The sequence below is a fragment of the Pogona vitticeps genome, chromosome 2 (assembly GCF_051106095.1).
Source record: "Pogona vitticeps strain Pit_001003342236 chromosome 2, PviZW2.1, whole genome shotgun sequence".
Taxonomy (NCBI): domain Eukaryota; kingdom Metazoa; phylum Chordata; class Lepidosauria; order Squamata; family Agamidae; genus Pogona; species Pogona vitticeps.
In genome coordinates this window covers 177,587,455-177,608,000 of record NC_135784.1, presented here as the reverse complement: position 1 = coordinate 177,608,000, position 20,546 = coordinate 177,587,455, and the positions used below count along the sequence as shown (strand labels likewise).

General features: G+C 43.3%; 1 protein-coding gene across 32 annotated transcripts in view; it reads right to left on the bottom strand.

The window, feature by feature from the left end:
- Positions 1-20,546, bottom strand: part of HUWE1 (HECT, UBA and WWE domain containing E3 ubiquitin protein ligase 1) — a 133,401-nt gene that overhangs the window by 78,267 nt on the left and 34,588 nt on the right. For 18 of the 32 annotated variants that reach the window (XM_078386518.1, XM_078386520.1, XM_020792979.3 and 15 more), the window contains 13 exons: positions 15,422-15,495; positions 13,614-13,712; positions 12,941-13,147; positions 11,258-11,410; positions 7,314-7,376; positions 5,538-5,615; positions 4,516-4,563; positions 4,356-4,424; positions 3,137-3,236; positions 2,126-2,226; positions 1,433-1,583; positions 1,205-1,332; positions 144-284 (listed from right to left, as the gene is read on the bottom strand). In XM_078386518.1, the coding sequence (XP_078242644.1) occupies positions 144-284; positions 1,205-1,332; positions 1,433-1,583; positions 2,126-2,226; positions 3,137-3,236; positions 4,356-4,424; positions 4,516-4,563; positions 5,538-5,615; positions 7,314-7,376; positions 11,258-11,410; positions 12,941-13,147; positions 13,614-13,712; positions 15,422-15,466 (1,383 nt within the window). In that variant the 5' untranslated portion in view covers positions 15,467-15,495. The remainder of the gene's footprint in view (positions 1-143; positions 285-1,204; positions 1,333-1,432; positions 1,584-2,125; positions 2,227-3,136; positions 3,237-4,355; positions 4,425-4,515; positions 4,564-5,537; positions 5,616-7,313; positions 7,377-11,257; positions 11,411-12,940; positions 13,148-13,613; positions 13,713-15,421; positions 15,496-20,546) is intronic. The other 14 variants (XM_078386529.1, XM_078386528.1, XM_072991402.2 and 11 more) reach the window with 3 other exon arrangements.

The following is a 20,546-nucleotide window of genomic DNA, read 5'->3' as shown; positions in this document are numbered from 1 at the left end:
TACACGAACCATGTGGCAAATCCAGGTAGCAAATGCAGTTCCTATAGGAAAACATCACTGGCCTTCCTCAGAAAAGTAACTTCTTACTGATGGGAATTCTCATCCCACTGCTAAAATATTGAAGAACTAACTACTTAACCAACCTCTAGTCTGTAGATAAAGATAGAGAGGCCGCTGTGGGACTGGAAGGCTGCCATGTCTAGGTTTGTGATCAAGTCCACCACACGGACTGCTCTGGTCACAAAAGTGATCTGGTCCTGTTCATCTCCCAAGAACTTGATCACCTGGGAGTGGGGAAATATAGAAGCTGTTGAGAATGTGTGAATGCAAAAACCATTATACTGATCAACATTTGAATACCCCCAGTTCTCAAAATGGCAATGCGAAGCATCCAGCGCTCCAAAAAAAACCTTAGAGAAGACTCATTTAAACCAACAAGTGAATGAATGATTGTCAACCTGATTTATAGAGAGCATTTAATTAGTCTGATCATGTCCATATGCACCTTCAGAGATATTCTATGCACAACATAGTCTGCATTGACCCATAGTTAAAGTTATGCTAAAGTTTGCTGTTTCAATGCAAGCCATAACAGCACCAATTAGGCATGGGTTGTATGTACTGGACTGCTTGGTAGACTATCAAATATTTTAATTTCTAAAAGGCCAGTGTTGGGGATATTATTCTACAGTCAAGGAATGAAAGACATCAAGTCAAGTTCCATCCCAAATTGCCCACACATATTATTTCAAGAAGAGATTAATTTGACAAAACAGACTTTGGTTGAGGTAAACCAGAGATACAAAAAGGTGTATGATTTGGACTTTAGTACTGACAAGTCTGAGTCCATCTTGTTAACCTGAATTAGTTTCTCAGCCTCAGCAGCCCAGTGCTCCATAGAGCAGAATGTTACATGGCACTGTAAAACTTTTTTCACATAGCTACTGTTCAAGAGTTACCACTTTTAATTCCACTGAACAAAACACTGTTATTTTAGATAGAACAGCAGGGGCACGAGGAAAGAAAGAGGGGAAAGGGGGGGGAGAAATTTTCATATTTAACAATGCCACAGCCTTCTGCATTCTTCTGAGCAAGGTAAAAATCACACAATCAACTTTTATATCTAATAGGAGGCTAGAAAGGAGCTCCTTCACTTCTTCTGAACGTCCAGTCTTACCCAAACCTCCTCAGCAGACCGTATTACCTTGAGTAAGGCTTCCATCATGCCACAGGAGACTAAAGCTTCACCTCCTGCATCATAGCTTGCCAAATGATACAGGAAGGAGAAAAGTGCTGTGGCAAACTGGTGAGGATATGGCTCCATGGAAGGATCTGAAAAAGAGGCAAAAGAGCAACACTGAAGTACACTGGCAGCAAGGGAAAGATAGCCAAACCACATTACTCGTTATAGACTCAAAATTCAGACACTCACCAATCATGGCCTGTATACAGTTCCTGACCAGGACTGGCAGAAATCCATGATAGGAGGCAGTTCCAGTGCAGTCAATAATACTGCTGAGCTTTGGAGTCCGCTCCAAGTGCACAATGGAAGTCAGTGTCCTCAGTGAGGCAGCTTTGATGTCCTGTCAAGGAGAATTGGAGAAACTAAGCATACAGGCTATGACGGCAGTTCCCAAACTTTTCCCACTTGTGGCTCCCCTGAGCAGTTGCTGGTGGAGCAAGAAACAAAGAAGCATGAAGGAGCTGGAAGAGCAGAAGCAGTGTCATCACCATTGTCTTGGTGAAAAAAAACAACAACAACAACAACAACAAAGAAAAGCTTCTGTGTTGCTCCTGGCTGGTTTGTTGGCACACTAGGGGGGGTGCAGGGCACCGTGAGAGGCACCACAGCGCACATTTTGGGAAGCTCATGCCTATGATAACCCTGTGCCAATTTTGAATACCAAAATAAGCTTCACATTTCCAAGTGAGGCATATCAGAAGCCCAGGAAGCTTAAACAGTCTCACAGCAAGCCCCAAGAAACACACAGCAAAGTACAAACAACTCCAAAATCTCAGTCTTGTCAATCTGGCCCAATACCGGAATTTTGTGGGAAAAATGGACTATGTTTATTTATTTATTTACCAAACTGAGGCTGGAGAGAAAGGTCTATAGGCAACCTACCATTAATTGTTTATCTGTAATTTGCAGTACGTCCACTAGTTCTTCTATCAACCCATTGTACAGTATGCTGTTAGCGGATTCCTGCAAGGCATTTGAATACACTGTGGAAAGAAAATGAGTTCTGTTAAAATTTGCTGCAGTTGAAGTGTGTTGGTAGTGGGGACAAACCCACCTATTATTTCAGGTGTCACCTGACGATGTCGTATATCAATGGTGTTTATACTAGAAGCCTCCACAAGAGAGGAAGCAAAGCCGCATGATACTGCTACCATCGGCTCCCTGCTAGTATCTGCATTTCTTAGTCCTAAAACCAAAACTCTTAATCTCATGGAAACATCCATATTTTCCCAAAGTGGCTGTGAATATGACTAAAAATACATGCCCTTCAAACAATGTCGCAAAAAAACCACTATAATCTTTGGTATATGGACTGCAAAAAAACTGGTTGGTCGAGGATTAAATTTGAAACAAGAACCCATTCAAGTTATGCTATGTAAAGCTATTTTGTCACTATCTCCTCTTCCGGACTCTTTAATGTCTATATTAGAGATGGGCACAAACCACAGTTTGGCAGATTAGACCCATAGGTGTTGGGAGGGTGCCTCGTATTCCCTGACCCACCTCCTCCCCCAAGCACCTGCCCAGAAACAGTGCCCCAGGCTTCCCTACCATGACCCCTCCTCTGAGTGGGCACCCACAGAAGGAGGCGGGGCAGGGATTCTGGGGTGCCTGCGCAACACCTGTGGTCCCGATTTGCTGAAGTGCCAAACAACAATTTGTGCCCATCTTTGGTCTAGCTGAAACAGGAAGAATTGACAAAGGAATCTGAGGCGCGAATCATAATTAGCAAAACTTCATCTTCAGATCATTGTGGGTATTTTTGCATTTCAAACCCATCCTCCACAAAATAAGTGGATTGATCACTACCCCAGAGTTTACTTGTATACATCTTCAGCTTTCTTTTAAACAGGACAGTGCCACAGGTAAAGATTCGTTTGCAACCATCCTCACCTAATATGGAAATGGCATGCAGTCTGGCCTGAACAGCCTGCAATCGCTTTTTATGATTAGAGAAGCCATGAGCCAGGCGAATATGTGTAAAAAGCAGCATCTGGAAGAAAATAATTAAGAGGATTAACATAATGCTCCAAGCAGCAAACCATAACCAAGTAACTCTGGAACAATAATTGCTGATCAACAGTCAACTAGCCAGGATCTACTGGCAGTAGAATGAAGATGCAGGAGCTCCATCACCTCATCTGGAGGGGAGCTGTCCCATTTGGAAATGCTTCCCATATTCCTCTGCAGGTAGAAAACTAGCACAACATCAAGGAGGCAGGAACCTGCCTCTTAGTGTGCTAATTTTTTAGTTGCTAAAAAAAAAAATACATGAAAACATCTTCAAAACATCATTTTCACCCTGAAGTCTCAGATGACACAATTCTTCTTACCCCTTAAGAATGTAAGAGCTGAATTGAATCAAGCCAAAGGTCTATCTAAGCCAGTGATGGCGAACCGCTGGCACGCAGAGCCCTGTCTGCGGGCACACAAGCCATAAGTCGCCGGATCACTACTCCCCTCCCCCTCAGCAAAACCTGCAGAAGCGGCTGCAGCCGTGTTGCTGGCGCTTTGACAGGCAGCAGGCCAGGATCCAGAGCAGCTGGCACAGGCGGCAAATGCGGAGTGAGGTCTTGAGGCACCTCCGTGCCTGGGATTCTGCCTTCCACCACCACTTTTGGTTCTGCCACGGCCCGCCGCCCACTGGGGTGGTTCCCCCCCCCCTTTTTTCAGTTTGGGCACTCGGGCCCTAAAAGGTTAGCTGTCACTGAATTCTAACTCAACATTTTGTTCTCCCCACAGCCTGCCAGATGTCTATGAGAAGCACACAAGCATGATATAAATGCAATAAACCTCTCATTTCAAGTATCGATTTAGTCCTAGAAAGCTGGAATAGAAGCAATCGGGGAAACTGTCTCCCGTCATCCACAGCATAACTCAAGAGGCCCTTAGATCATACTGAGAGCACAGTAGTGAAACCTTGCCTGGACTTGCAACAGGTAATAGGAAAGTAACTTAGGAACTTCAACTGATGGCCTCATCAATCCTGAGACCGTTCTCCTGCTAAAGGAACTCTAAATTCTCAAAGTTTTCAAGCAATGTTAATTTTTTTTCTAAATAAAATCAGATGTCCTGCAGTGTACCCTTAATACCACATCAGTCTTCAACATACCTGTTTATCTTTCGGGATGCTGTACATTTTGGTGAGGGACTCCATAATTTCAGAGGGGCTTTCTGAAATCTGTATTGGGGAAACAACAGCCACTTAGAAGCCAATGAACACAAAAAGTAAGACCATATTGAGTGGATTAAAGGGGCAGGGACTAGTTTACCTTGTCAAGTTGTTCTATATGGATATAATGTAGTGTGTTGCTGGTAGTCTGAGAAGAAAAAAGCAAAAACAGATTTTGGGCAGTCAGTTTCAATCTCTCGTTTGCAAGCCAGGGCACAGGGGCAGCTGTAGCACAGATCTGCTTCAGAAAGAGCCACAGGAGCTATAGCTCAGTACCGAATTGTGGCTCTGCCTAAAAAACAGAGCTGGCTTTGTGGGTTATTCAAATGCATCTCAACAGGAATTACTGTATAAGCAAAATCTATTTGATTTTTTAAAAAAAAAACTGCTTCCCCATAAATCCACACCTATAGGGGGATAAAACAAGCATTTAGAGAAGCAAAACGGAGGATAGTCTCTTCATAGCCAGAAAGAGGAGATTGACCTTGGAAGTGTCAGAATAAATCCACATCCTGCTCTGAAGTGCTGCCTTCTGGGAATGCTGATCAAAGTATGTCTTTTGCTCAAGTCTTAGCCTAAACAGTAATGGCACCTAAGTCACTATGGAAATGTAACAGGGCCCAGTATAGAACTTGGGAAAAGAAGATAGCTTTAGAAGGGTCTCCAACAGACAAGAGCCTTACCAGAAAGATTCTCAAAACAAAAGACAGCAAGCTCTTCCAGACGCAAAAGGCAATAAACTGGCTTCAGCCCTTCTGAACCCCTACCCTGTCACTACTGTGTTTAAGAAGGAAAAAAAACGAGATATCGAATTCCAGGGCACAGCAGTTAAAGCAATGACACTACGTTGGATAGGCTGCATTAACTTCCAAATTGAATTGATCAAGTTACTAAAAGCATCTGAGAATAGGAAGAGTGGCTGCCAGTACTTTCTCTTACCTAAAGTAACTTCCACTACTTTAGCACTCACTCTCTGGCAACAGGGCTCCATGCTTCTCTTACAGACTGAACAAGAAGCAACTTGCAAAGTTTCTTTTCCAAGTCATGTGAGTCCACTCACCAAATCTGGCTCCCACCCGCTTCCCACAGAACCCTACAAGAACAAGTCTGTAGGAGACTCACCCTTTTGTCCACTTTGACCTCGGCCCCTGGCTCTGCATAGAATTCAAAGTGTAGTGTAGTTGCACTGGGAGGGTATTTCTGTGTACAGATCACAGTAGGGAATCAGAACAAACCAGATGGCAAACACTCTCTCCAAAAAAAACAAAAACAAAAACAAAAAACCCTCAAACCACTCTCTCTGCACTGGGGGAAGGCAAGAAAACAACACTAGCTCAAAGAACATTGCATCCTGGCACTGAGATCACCTGTTTCCAGTAATCTGACTTTCACCACCCCCAATTTCCTTATGTCACTATGTACAAGCAGGAGGGGGGAAATTATTTAAGAAACTAGGTTTATGTATGAAGATACTGTGATGCTGAGCAAAGTCTGTTGATATCAAGAACACCACAGGAATATCCCAATTAGGCACAATAAGTCAGGGTGGATTTGATTTAAATCAAATTGATTTAAATTAAAAAATGAATTTGTTTTACAATTTAAATTAAAAAAATCAATTTTTAAAATTTAAATTGTGATTTAAACCAACTTGATTTAAAAACACACACACTGATTTTTATCCACCCTGCCATAACTAAGCAGTGTTCTCTATTTCTGTTTTTAGTATTCCCACCCAGTGTGCTTATCTAGCATCCAAAACAACTCATCCGTGCATTTTCCGGGTCATGTAAGCTTACTGCAAGAGCTGAAGCACATAATGGAAAATTTCTAACCCCAGGTCAAAGTGGGTTTTCAAAAGATGCCCTCAGATCTTGTGAGCCCTATGAATTATGTAAGCCTTGGCAGGAGGTACAAAAAAAGGTATTTGGGACACTTCCTGACATTGCTCTCAACAGTGACTCTACCAGCAAGCCAGGAAGCACCTTAAAAGACTATTTACTTCCTATTCCAGAGGTTTAGAGTAACTGTCACTGTTTTGGTGTGATAGCACCTACAACATCATCCATGTTGATACCACAGTGTTCCTAGAAATTATCTCTACAAGAATCAACATCTCAGTGGGTATGCTGTAACCGACTGAAACTCTCATTCTCCGAAAAATTACTGCTCGTGGAAATGTATGATTCTGCCCAGACTAATGCTGTTTTATTTCAGAGTGCAACCAGTTCACAACCAGTGTATACTGCTTTCTCATCAGTGAAGTAAGTATAGACAATTTTAAAGGAACAGAGCTGTTCCAAACAAGACTGTCAACAGAAGTATCATGAGCCGGTATCTCTAACAATTCAAGCCATCACCAGGGAAGAAGATAAGAACTGTGCAGTGTGAGCAGGGGAGAGGCATCTCAAAATACCGAACCAAGAAGTTCCAAAGCTTATAAAATATTCTTCCTACTATCAGGTACTGCACATTCCAAAAAAGAGAGGATCTCTAGACTAGCAAAAGAGAATGACAGCTCCCAAATCTGAACACTGGAGTCTTGAGCTCCTAACTCTATGATGTATTGTTTCAAGACATAACATTTACAAATCCCACTCCAGGTAATATGTTGTCGTTTTGCTAGATATTAAAAACACTGCAGAAACATACTGTATTTTAGAGGACTGTTGTTCATTCAAAAAGATAAATCTGTTTTTTACAAGAGCAGATAACCAACTGCTTGTCAGAGCTGCCATTAACACCAACAGAGTGTGACACAATAGCATGAGAGCCTTGGCACAAGACTGTCTTGAATATACATGAGAAACCAACTAGGTATTATTTTCACATGCTGTGAACCAAACTACCAACTTCAGGAAGAGAAGAAAAGGGGAAAACTCAAAAGAGAATACTTACCAACATGTGCAAATCTCTACAACATTCCGCAAGGCCAAAACCATTCTCCTTGCCACCCCAACTCTGCACAAGAAAGAAGGAGCAACACAAGGAATGAGTGAAACCCCCAAGCCATACAAACGCATGATATAATCATAAAGGGACAGTTCAGCACTATTCTTCAACTGGTCCTGGTCACAGAAAAATACATTTTATGACACTTGGTTTCATCTATATCAATAGGAATAATATTTCAGTTTTTCCTCATCTTTTTCACTGAAGTTTGTGTAAAGACCTGCCAGGCTGGCAATCAGAATACAGTGGTGCCTCGTTTAACGAATGCCCCGTTTAACGATGAATCCGTATAACGATTCATCTTTTGCGATCGCAAAAGCGATCGCATTACGATGTTTTAAATGGGGGAAAATCGCTTTGCGATGATTGTGGGGAAGCGCTTCCCCACGATCATCACAAAGCCCCCACTGATCAGCTGTGTTTCAGGGGGTGGAGAGAGCGAGCCCCGAAGAACAGCTGATGGGTGGGTTTTTTTTGCGAAGCTGGCTTTCGAGCCAGTTTCGCAAACCCCTCCCCGCCGCCCATCAGCTGTTCTTCGGGCTGCCTCTCTGTGCGCTCCGATCTCCAGCCCTGACAACCCGGGCTGGAGATCCGAGCGGACAGAGAGGCAGCCCGAAGAACAGCTGACGGGCGGCGGGGAGGGTGTTTGCGAAGCTGGCTAGAAAGCCAGCTTCGCAAACCCCTTCGAGCTTCGGGCTGCCTCTCTGTCCGCTCCGATCTCCAGCCCTGGCAACCCGGGCTGGAGATCCGAGCGGACAGAGAGGCAGCCCGAAGAACAGCTGACGGGCGGCGGGGAGGGTGTTTGCGAAGCTGGCTAGAAAGACAGCTTCGCAAACCCCTTCGAGCTTCGGGCTGCCTCTCTGTCCGCTCCGATCTCCAGCCCTGGCAACCCGGGCTGGAGATCCGAGCGGACAGAGAGGCAGCCCGAAGAACAGCTGACGGGCGGCGGGGAGGGTGTTTGCGAAGCTGGCTAGAAAGACAGCTTCGCAAACCCCTTCGAGCTTCGGGCTGCCTCTCTGTCCGCTCCGATCTCCAGCCCTGGCAACCCGGGCTGGACATCGGAGCGGACAGAGAGGCAGCCCGAAGAACAGCTGACGGGCGGCGGGGAGGGTGTTTGCGAAGCTGGCTAGAAAGCCAGCTTCGCAAACCCCTTCGAGCTTCGGGCTGCCTCTCTGTCCGCTCCGATCTCCAGCCCTGGCAATCCGGAGAACAGCCTGGGTAGGCGGCGCAAGGAGGCTTCAAGCATCGGGGACAGGCTGGGGGGTGGACTGGGGAGCTTGAAGCCTCTCCGCGCCGCCTACCCCGGCCGTTCCCAGACTTCTGGAAGTCCGGGAACAGCCTGTGTAAGCAGCGCGGAGAGGCTTCAAGCCCCCGGTCCACCCCCCAGCCTGTCCCCGCTGCTTGAAGCCTCTCCGCGCCGCCTACCCCGGCCGTTCCCAGACTTCTGGAAGTCCGGGAACAGCCTGTGTAAGCAGCGCGGAGAGGCTTCAAGCCCCCGGTCCACCCCCCAGCCTGTCCCCGCTGCTTGAAGCCTCTCCGCGCCGCCTACCCCGGCCGTTCCCAGACTTCTGGAAGTCCGGGAACAGCCTGTGTAAGCAGCGCGGAGAGGCTTCAAGCTCCCCGGTCCACCCCCCAGCCTGTCCCCGATGCTTGAAGCCTCTCCGCGCCGCCTACCCAGGCTGTTCCCGGAGGCTTCAAGCATCGGGGACAGGCTGGGGGGTGAATCGGGGAGCTTGAAGCCTCTCCGCGCCGCCTACCCCGGCCGTTCCCAGACTTCTGGAAGTCCGGGAACGGCCTGGGTAAGCAGCGCGGAGAGGCTTCAAGCTTCCCGATTCATCCCCCAGCCTGTCCCCGGAGCTCGGAAGGGAATTGTCGGCAGGGGACGGTGGCTTCGGGGTCCTTCCGAGGCCGCAGCCCACTGCCGACATTTTCCCCCAGCTGAGCAGCGGGGCTTGGATCCGAGCCGAGGTGGCTACCCCAGCCATGGCCGGACTCTAGGGAGTCCAGCCATGGCTGAGGTAGCCGCCGTGGGTCAGATCCAAGCCGCGGGGGGAGAGAGAAAACCGGATAATCCGTTCCAATTGGAACGGATTATCCGGTTTTCAATGCATCTCTATGGGAAATGGTGCTTCACATAACGATGTTTTCACATAACGTTTTTTTTTCTGGAACCAATTAACATCGTTATGCGAGGCACCACTGTATATAGGTTCTATGTTTATTTATTATGATATGAAGTTACAATTTGCTTTGAAAATTAGGGATTTTTTTAATTGAGAAGAAGGTAATAAAGGGCTTTGTCTATAGTTGTTTCCAACATTGAATCCCCAGATGTTGTTGTACTACAACTCCCAGAAAGCTAGTCAGCACAGCTAGTGGTGATGCTCAGTTGCATCCAGAGCTATTTGAAATAGCTTGCTGAATCACTGTTTGTGCCTGTGCTGAGAGCACTCTATCACTGTCAAATGTATACCAAAAATGGCCTTCATTAAAGGTAACTAACACCATAGTCCAGGGTCAGTATATCATGGCTCCCTGAAACAGACGCCGTTACAGATTATACTTAATAGCAAATCTAATTTGCTCAAAAGAGAAAGGGCCGTCCCATCTGCATCGTCCAAATGATAACATGTAGGCAACAACAACAACAAATAAATATTATAGGTAAGTATATAGATATAAGGTACTAATGAAGGAAAATTCATACACTTCATACAATTAAGAAGACCTGTTGAGATATGTATGGAGCAGGTAAGCATGAAAAGCTTGAACTGGATTGTCTTTCCAGTACCCTATCTTTGAATTTTATTTGGTTACTGAGAAATCCATCTTGGGTCTATACAGGACTATGAATAAGCTGCCACACATAAGTGGAAATGTTCACAATTCTTTTTCTTCACAAGTCAGTGTCCATTATATCCTAAGTTATTCCTCAGGCTGATTGCTCAAAAAGAACTTTGGTTCCTTCTTCCCCCTACCCAAGATATAGCAACTTTGATTTGTTTGATCCATGCTTCTTTTTTAAAAAAATTCTATCTCTCATTTTGCTTCACGTGCTTTCATGCCCTGGCTCCCATTTCTCACTGTACAGTGGGATCAACAGGGGAACTGTCATAGGAAAGTAACCCTCACACAATCAGCAAGCGTAAAAGTCGAGTCTGCCAAAAATAAAGCAACCCTGAAGCTATCCAGATTGGATTCCCTTCACATGGCAGAGCTACATGCTGACTCACCACATGGCAAAGAAAAGAGCAATGCTAAATGGAACAGGCATCAGGTTCCTACTGTCTCACTCTGTTGAACAACAAGCAATCTCTGTAAGTCACCTGGGGTTGGACAGGGGCCACAGAAACAGGATCAATGGCAGCTGAGCAAACTTGAGGGTGCTCAGCTTTGTCCTTAACAGCTAATTTGTATTCAATGCCACACAAAAAATTGGTAGCTACGTTAGAAGAATCTTAAAACACACCAAAGCAGGATATTTAAGCTTCCTATTCTCCACTATATATGCCTTGACGCCTTGGCAGTAGGAATAATGGAGATATTTATCTGGGACACTGTACTCAAGGAAGCACTGAGTAAGATGGGCTCATGCAGACACCCCAAAAGGCAAAAGGGGAAGCCAAACACAAGGGGCAAGGCCTTTGGTTGTGAAGGTGAGAAACAAAAGTGGAGAAATGTGCCAGCTGTTCAGAATGGATCTGAATGGAAGACATACAATGCTTGCGTGTCCAAATGTGCGCCAGATGAACAAAACTGTTTTAAATTAATTCTAGCTACATATGTGACATTCTGAGTCATCATTAAGAACTTCAGGAGGGGGATGAGGTACAGAAGGTATAAGATTATAAACTATGACTTCATTGGTTGTTTATTTTTCAGTTACTTACCTCTGCCAAATGCTGCAGCCGAGACAGAAGAGGCATCCTCTTGTCAGAACCCAGGCGTGTGATGTAATTGGAGCGTTTGCTGAACACATACAGGAGGTTTAGCACTGCAAGCACTACTTGCATATCAGAGGATGCCAACAGTGTTGTCAAATGCTAGGTGAAGACAGAGGACAGGGTGCATTTAACACATGCCTAAAGCCATTGTTACCCTCATTTCCAAATATAGATTTCAGTTCTTCCATTTGAATGGAAGAACTGAAATGGAACACATATCACTTGGCCCTCATTAGTTTGCAGCATGGGAGTTCCAATGTTTTTAAAGTCACAGCCCCCTTTTATAATTACCAAAAAATCTCACATTTGCATAAAAAGGCCACATTTGCATAAAAGGTCACACTTGAATAAAAAGGCACTTTTAATAGGGTAGTCACTCCTTTTCAGAAAGTAGAGGTTTCTTTCTACCCAAAAGGACCTGCTTCTTATACATAAACATGTGTGCTAACTTTAATATCCTGCTCTGAACGTTCAAGCAAGAAATTATTTAACAAGGGTCAGAACACATAAGGCAGCCCACAATCTCCCAGTCAACACTCTGTGTTGGGAAACACAAGATTGGGAAACACTGTTGTAGCACCACCGCATTGTGCTAGTCATGAGATAGCACAATTCAAATCACACCGCTGCTATAGACTCAGGATATACCTGTGGCTAAGCTATTAGTCTTCAATGCCCCTGCTCTTAACTTAAAACACTAAGATAGCAATACTGGTCAAACATACATGGAAGATTAAGAGTGTGCTACAAATAATACTTTGATTAATGTACAAAACTACTGTATTTTTCCGTGTATAAGACGCCACCATGCATAAGACACTCCCATGTATAAGACGCCCTCCCCTTTTCTAATCCAAAATTAAGAAATCTAAGTGGGGCTTAGTAAGTGTAGGGGGAAAGGGATCAAAGCGCTGCAGGATCACTTTGATCCCTGCTTTCTCCCTTCGAAGGAGGGGGAAAGGGATCAAAGCAGTCCCACAACTGCACGGTCATTTTAATCCGTTTCCCCCTTCTACAGCCATGGGATTGCTTTGATTCTTTCCCCTCTCCTTTTGTTAAGCCCCGTGGGACTTAGCAAGCAGAGGGGAAAGCAGGGATCAAAGTGATCCTGCAGCACTTTGATCCCTGCTTTCCTTTTGCTAAGGATAAGCAAGTGGAGGGAAAACAGGGATCAAAGCTCTGCAAGAACAATTTGATCCCTTCTTTCCCCTCCACTTGTTTTTGTACTCTCCTCAGCTTACTTCTGTGTATAAGATGACCCTCAATTTTAGTCTTAAAATTTTAGATAAAAGTATAGTCTTATACACAGAATAATATGGTATATAAATGCTAAGTTTTTATGCAGTATGTATCTTCACCACCAACAACAATATATTAGAATTATCATTCTTCAGAGCTTAGAAAAATTACATTTTGAACTACAACTGCCAGAATCCCAATGGCCAATCTGGCTGTGAGATTTGGACACATGTAGACTACAAGAAAAACCTTTCCATGTTCTGCCTTTCATCCCCAACAGATTAGATGAAACAAGCACAATTCATTAAGACAGTTTCTCAGATGAGAGGCTTTTCTGCCCATCCAAAATTGTATACAGTATATGTATATATCACAATTGATTTAAATTACCTCAATTGAGCTGTAAAGATGACGAGAAAAACTGTATTCTATGAGCAGGGCAGTGAAGTTTAGTACTGACAACAACAGGGATTTCAGCTGTTCTTTCTCTGGCCTGTCGCACACCAGCATCCATGACATGTTTTCCACAGTCTGTCCAGCATCTGATAGGATGCCATCAAATCTGTCTAGCAGGTCTACCCAGTGGTAAAGTTCGCACTAAAGAAAGGAAGGAAAAACACATAGGAGACAGGTTGTGTCAGTGGCAGGGATAGGTATCACAGTCTTCTAGGATAAGGGCTGGCCATGCCTTGTAAAGGGGGCAAAATAAAAAAATGATCCACCACATCTTCCACTCCCTGTAATTATCAGTGTACTTGGGACCTACTATGATAGCTCAAAATTAGATCATAAGGTTCAAGAAAGCTCTTATAGTACATGCACACTTGTTTGAAAGTCCCATTCCATTTTAGCATGGAAAACAGCAAGCTGAAAAACTGATTTGCAAAACTAAAGATGGATTAATCTAACAAAAGCTGCAAACCACAATCCTCTGGGACCAGTCATTCCTATGTAAAGGAATGAATTCCATATGCCATCTTTCACATTCACATGAAACCACCAAATAAATTGCACCACCAACCCCAACAAAAAGGAATCTGCAGAGCCTGCTACCACCACACACCTTCCCAATATTCCATGTTTTGATCTGTTGAAGTTCCAGCAGCAGTTGCTCATCATTGCAAACCTTGAGTTTGTCTATCAAGGCTCTGCAATCTGCAGGCTGGGAAGAGAAAACATCAAATAGGAAATGCACTCAGTGTTACAATATGACGAGTATTCCTAAGTACAAACTAAGTAACTGTTTTGGCTATCTTTAACTTTGTTGTACAAAACAAATTTCTCCTAAATTTTTTGTATCCTCAATGACCCTCTGCCTAAGCCATTCTGTTTCGTGGCTTTTGAAAAGCCAAATACAGTGGTGCCTCGCTTAACGATTGCTTCGTATAACGAAAAATTCACTTAACGATGGCTTTTTCAGAGTGATCTTGTGCTTCACTTAACGATTTTCCCTATAGGCGATTTTCACTTAACTATTTTGGGACCATGCTTCACTTAACGATGACAGTTTTAGGTCCCCTTGTTTCGCTTAACGTTTTTTTTTTTACAGCCCCGTTTTTGCTATTTTTAAAATATTCTAAAATGTTTTAAAATGTTTAAAATGCTTGGAATCGTTAGTGCACCTAATAAAACCTTCGTTAACTTAATTTGGCTTTGTTCTGAGTCTTTTTGAATTTTTTGTGAATTTTTTTCCCCCATTGAAATAGGCTTCAGTGCATTTCAATGGGCTTCGCTTAACGTTTTTTCCTATGGGGATTTTCGCTTAAGGATGGTAATCCGTTCCAATTGGAACGGATTATCCGGTTTTCAATACATCTCTATGGGAAATGGTGTTTCGCTTAACAATGTTTTCACATAGCAATGTTTTTTTTTTGGAACCAATTAAAATTGTTAAGCGAGGCACCACTGTATGCAGTATTCTCAGGAAGACACTTCTTAAGTTCTCAACATATATTCCTGACAGCTGTTCTCAAAATTGTTCAACTCAGTTAAGGAATACACCAAAGGTGCAATTTTTTGCAGGAAACTAACATATTTTTCCATTTATAAGATGACCCAATGTATAAGATGACCCCCCCCTTTTCTAACCCCAAATTAGAAAATTTGATTCCTGCTTTTCCCTTCCTTTTGCTAAGCCATGGAGCTTAGCAAAAGGAAGGGAAAAGCAGGGATCAAAAGGCTCTCTTTGACCACCACTTTTCCTTGCCTTTTGCGAAGCCACGGAGCTTAGCAAAAAGGAAGCGAGTCTTCCCTTCCTTTTTGCTAAGCCCAGTGGCTTCGCAGAAGGCAAGGAAAAGTGGCTGTTAACTGGGTAAAGCAGCCCTGAAAAGGCTTTAGAATCCAAGAGCTGCAATCTTGCTGCCCTTTCATCGCTGCTTTACCTAAAAGAAGTCTTCCCTTCATTTTTACTAAGCCCCGTGGCTTTGCAAAAGGCAGGGAAAAGTGGCTTCCTTCCGTGTATAAAACGACCCTCAATTTTTTGTCTATATTTAAGGAAAAGGTTTCATTTTCTACACTGAAAAATACGGTAATCAAAGGCAGTCAGCTTTCATTTCATTTCTTTCAGATTTCCTCTTTGTTAAAAGTAATTAACAATGCTAGAAATCAATTTTTGTAATTACAAGTTCAATTAAAGGCAAGTTTATCCCTCCTTGTGGAAATCAGCCTTTTCCGTCAACCCTGTATTCACTGGTCTTCCATTTATGTTGAGTTTCCTGCTAAGGAGCTTGAAATCAGTAAAGTGCCATGGAACCAAAAATATATTCAGAAATGAGTGACTGAATCTCCTCCACTCTGTTACACAACACTATGGACATTCAAGTCTCCTAGTATTCCTACAGAGAACTCAAGGTGACAAGAGGTAATACTTACAGCCTCAGTAGGCGTTTTCTTCAGTTTAGTTCGGTCCACTTTCATTTTTATGGATTTTCCACTTTCTGATCTTACTTGGTGAAACAAAAGATAAGAGGTTAATCTCAGTGTGAATATCTGAAACAGTCAAGCAACAGGTGCAAGCAACACAACAAAAATGACTAGGTACATTCAAACTAACAGACTTATGGTAGACTAGAGGCAAGCACAGCAAGGAGCAGAACCAGGTGAGGAAATCGCACACACTGAAGATGCCTGTGCCAAGTCAGTCTCCTAAGTAAAGTAGGTAATTAGTCCATGAAGCTGTCAGGAGCATTTGGGTTTTCTGCACTATCCTGGTTCCCTTTCAGTCCCCTATCTTTGCTACGCATCTTCAACATTCAGCATCTTGGAACCCCACAAACAAATTGCAAGCCAAATTCTGGATTTTATGAGCAAAGAGCTGTAGGCTCCTGGCACTTATTTTCAAAGAAGGATTATGACTGAGCTTAACAGCAATACTTTAGCACTCTTTGCATCAGTGGCTCCCAACCTTGGGTAAGCCAGGTGTTCTGGACTGCAACTCCCAGAAGCCTTCAACACTAGCTGTGCTGGCCAAGATTTCTGGGAGTTGCAGTGCAAGAACAAGTTACCTAAGGTTGGCAACCACTGCTTTAAACATTAGGCTGATCCAAACTACCATAGAAAGTTGCACATCAGCTAAGCTAAGGGACAGCAATAGAAGGCAAAAACTAAGGAAAACCAGAAAAGTCACAAATTAAATAAAGAAATAGGAGGCTATGGCAAAGGAAATTAACTCCCACTAGAGAAAAATAACACATTGTTTAGAGCATGTGACAAGTCAAACAGAGACTGCTTAGAACCTGCAGACCTTTAATCTGCTAGGATTTTTATCCCTTTGTGTTAATGCTAATATCTTTTTTTAAAAAACACTAAAATAAAATAAAATAAGGAAGAGACCATGCTAGAAAACATGTCATTGCCATTGGAAATTCATACCATGTAGAGAAACCGTACCTGAAATGTGAACAAGCATTCCCACATCTCTAACAAACCAGATCATATTAAGGAACTTTTTACAGAGAAGAAACTGTGCAAAGCCTGATCACTTCAGTTTCCATGCACAATGGTCCACGAAAAATTTATCTAAAATCAGAATGTACCTGTACATACCCTACACTCGCATCTCATCTAAGCAAGTGAATATCCATATCTAAATCCCAAAAATACTGGTTACACCAAAAACAGTCTACTGATCTGAGAATGATAAACTGATTAAAATATTAGAAGATTTGCTATTTTATGGCACAAATTAGAGCCTCAGATTAACATGATTGGAAGTGTCCGTCAAGACCAAAGCTTAGGCAGTATCCAATACTATGGAACTAGAGTTTTACTAGCACAAAAGGACTTCCATTCTGCTCTCCTCCCTGTCCCACACAGCACCTCCAACTCACAGAGTTCCGCCTGCTGGGAAAAGTGGCAATATGTTGCAGCAATGCAGCAATTTTTATGGCAGATGAAGATTCATGTCTCTGACCATGCTGGCCAGTTTAAACGCTCCTTTACATACTTGGGGTGGTGGGGGAGGTATGAAGTCAATGTTCCCACTTTATCGCCTATCTAAAAAAGAAAAGTGCTCCGCTATCAGCTTTGCTTATCAGAGGGTTTTCCTACTATCCCTGTAGGTCTCTAGAAGGGAATGGAAAAATTTCTTCATCTGTGAATTCTCCTTCTATCTAACAAGACTGATAAAGACAGTGGAGTATTCTCCACTGTGCTCAGGGGGCAGAATCCTTCTGGTGATTTATACTGCTAGGTGAGATAATGTAGGTTGTAATGTCCAATTGCCACTAACTGATGAGGTACTGCTCACATTCCCATTTGTACAAACGTTCCCATTTGTACAATAGGAACATAACGAGGAATGCAGTCAGCAGCACATTAGTTAGTGGCAATTCACTTCCACAGCTTAAATAATTTCACTTGAACATGCATAACCAATAGGATTCTGACTAGAATGTTTTAAGCAGAGAAGACGAAATAACTGGACCAGCAGACAGCTTCTACTTCCTCCATAACCCCAGAAACTAAAAATATTCTTTACCTGACTATGGTAATAGTCAGGTAAAGAATATTTAATCAGAATAATAAATTCTGAAAATTTGTCCTATAAAGTAGTAGCTAGACCACTGCCTGGTGAACAAATAGGAGAATTTAGGGCAAGAAAAATGATTTGTTTTTTATGCCTGGCATCATCCAATGGTTGAAACATTAAGGTGCAACAAAACATATTACTGAAGAAGGAGGCAGATGGTCTGAGCTCATGCTGCAGCCAAACAAGGTAGAGCCTTCTTCCAGCCCAGACATTATTGGACTATAATTGCATCATCCCATATTGGCTAGGGTTGAATGAGAGCTGCAGTCCAACAATATCTCACTGAGTCATACATTCTAGAAACATCACTACTTCTCTTTCGGATGTCAAAAGACTGGACAAAAATTGGGAGAATAAATCTGCAGAACAAAGGAATAAAGCTACCAGTGGAAAATGCAGGCCACTGAAAATCTAACAGCAGGAACCTATGTATTCTGAAGGTTAACTCCCTTCAAGTATGTCTAAAATACAAATATAGTGGTGCCTCGCTAGACAATGATAATCCATTCCACTGAAATCGCTGTTTAGCGAAATCATTGTCGAGCAAAAAGCATTTCCCCATTGGAATGCATTGAAACCTGTTTAATGCATTCCAATGGGGAAAAATCATCGTTGTCTAGCAAAGATGGGCCATAGGAAAGCCGCTCTGCGAACCGCCAATCAGCTGTTTAAATCGCTGTCTTGCGAAGCTTAGGTCCCGAAACACCTGTTTTGCAAGCACAGAAGGAGCTGTCAAAATCATCACCTAGCGAAAATCATTTTGCGAAGCAGGGACCAAACATTGTCCAGTGAAATTCCCCCATAGGAATCACTGTTTTGCGAATCGCTATAGCGATTGCAAAAAGTCAATGTCTAGCGAAAAAACTGTCATGCGGGGTAACTGTCTAGCGAGGCACTACTGTAAAGCCCTAACAGGATTCCATGCAAGACTGATACATCGCCGCTTTGAGCCCCTACCTGCCTTCGGGAGGATTTGGACTGTAAACCAATGAAGATTATACTGGAGAAATTCCAAACAGGGAGATACCTTTCCAAGGCAATACAAAGCAAAAGCAAAGTGTGTTGCTTATATACTGCCCCACAGCACTTAAACCACTCTCTGTGGTTTATACTTTTTAAAAGTTATGCAGACTACATATTGCCCCCCACACTGGGTACTCCAATTACCAACTCTGGAAAGATGGAAGGCTAAATCAACTTTGAACTGGCTACTTGAGCCCATCAGGATCAAATTCAGGTCACAAGCAGAGCCTTGCCTGCAGTACTGCAGTTTAACCACTGCACCACAAGATGAAATGAGTTCAAGACTTCTGATGTATACCTGACACCTGAAGAGTGTAAAGAATATCCCAAGAACCTCTGTTCTATCAACCGCCACGTGAAAATTAGCGCAGATCTCATTTGGAGTAGAGGAAGCAAAAAGAACACAACTCACTTGTAGAGTTTCTGCTTTGCATCCAAGGACTGACATTTTACTTCCTGGCATATCCAAGTAGAGCTAGGAAAGACTCCTGCCTGAAGCCCTGTAGAGCCAACACCAGGTCACGTAAAACACATGCCTGACTTGGTATAAGGCAGTTTCCAGTGTTGCTAATAGCTAACTGAAGAGGTTAAGAGGGTCTGTACAATTTACCAATGAAGAGGTCTTAAAACTGGCAACAACTTATGTTTGGGTAACAAAGCCATTAGCATGCCTGCACATTCTGCTCAAATGCTAAGACTGTAGACAGGCAAGAAAAGACACACCGAAGGATTGAATGAGAGCACCCTAGTACTCAATCAAAAGACTCTCAGACCTAGAAAAAAAGCTGTTGTCTATGTACTGAAAAGCTGAAATATTCTACCCCACTATCCTGGTTTCTCAGATGATCTGAGCACAATAATATTCTCTGGATTAAAAGAGTATCCACAAAACCAGTCGCCTTTGAAGCTGTTGTCTCTCTTGAATGCAGCGGACTGGATTTACTGCAACACCCACCTGAAGATCTGTGTGGCTTGTTTGTAAAGTGCTTGTGACTTGGCACCATCCTAACTACTAATGCAAAAGGGGGATGAGATAATATTGCCATGAATCATGATACCATTCTTTTTAAGCAAATCTAGAAATGAATGTCCGTCAGACAGACAACTCTTTTTTTTTTTCAAAATGCAAAGGTGCATCTCGGAGGGGAGTGAATGAGCCACTGCACTGCCAACCATTCTCTTCACCTGCAGCAGGAGGTTCTAATGATGGAATCCTATGATCAAAGCAACCAGATAACATCCACCACAAAAGAAAGGCTCTGGACAATAATGATATGATAACTAAGCCTTCCCTCCTGGCCCACTATGAGGTGGCGAGGGTGAACAGCCACCTGCAGAAATTAATCAGTGTCTGCCCCGTTCTACTAGACATCTGTAAGAGACATGGATTCCCAGAAGAGCTGAGATAGAAAATGGGTGATCCAAGAGAGCTATCATCACCAAAGTTTAGTAACCTAGATCCTAATCTGGTCCAGAGACAAACATATTCCCCTTCTTGGATATACACACTAACCTGGTAAGTGGGTCTGAGTGCAATGCTGTCTCAGACATTACAAGCCTGGACCCCTAGCATGGTCACCCAAGGTGGAATTTTCACAGCTGAGGCGACAGACTAAGATGTATCCACCTTCTTCCAGGGAATTGGCCACATATTCCAATGGTGATGAGGGTGGCAGCTACTGGGCAGCAGCAGTAGCTGAAGATGGCATTGGTGGAAGAACCAATGACAGTCACATTCAAAGTAACCTTTGCTATTGCCAAGGAGAAAGAAGGTAGCAATGGTAAGCCGCTACTGTACTTTCTTTATCATGAAACAGTCTAAAATGAAACAAGAGATGGTGCTGGAAGATGAGACTCACAAAGTACTGAATCAGCTGCTGGGGAAGAGCAAAGAACAAGTACGCTTTAGTAATGGTGCAACTACATTAAAGCCAAAAGAGCATC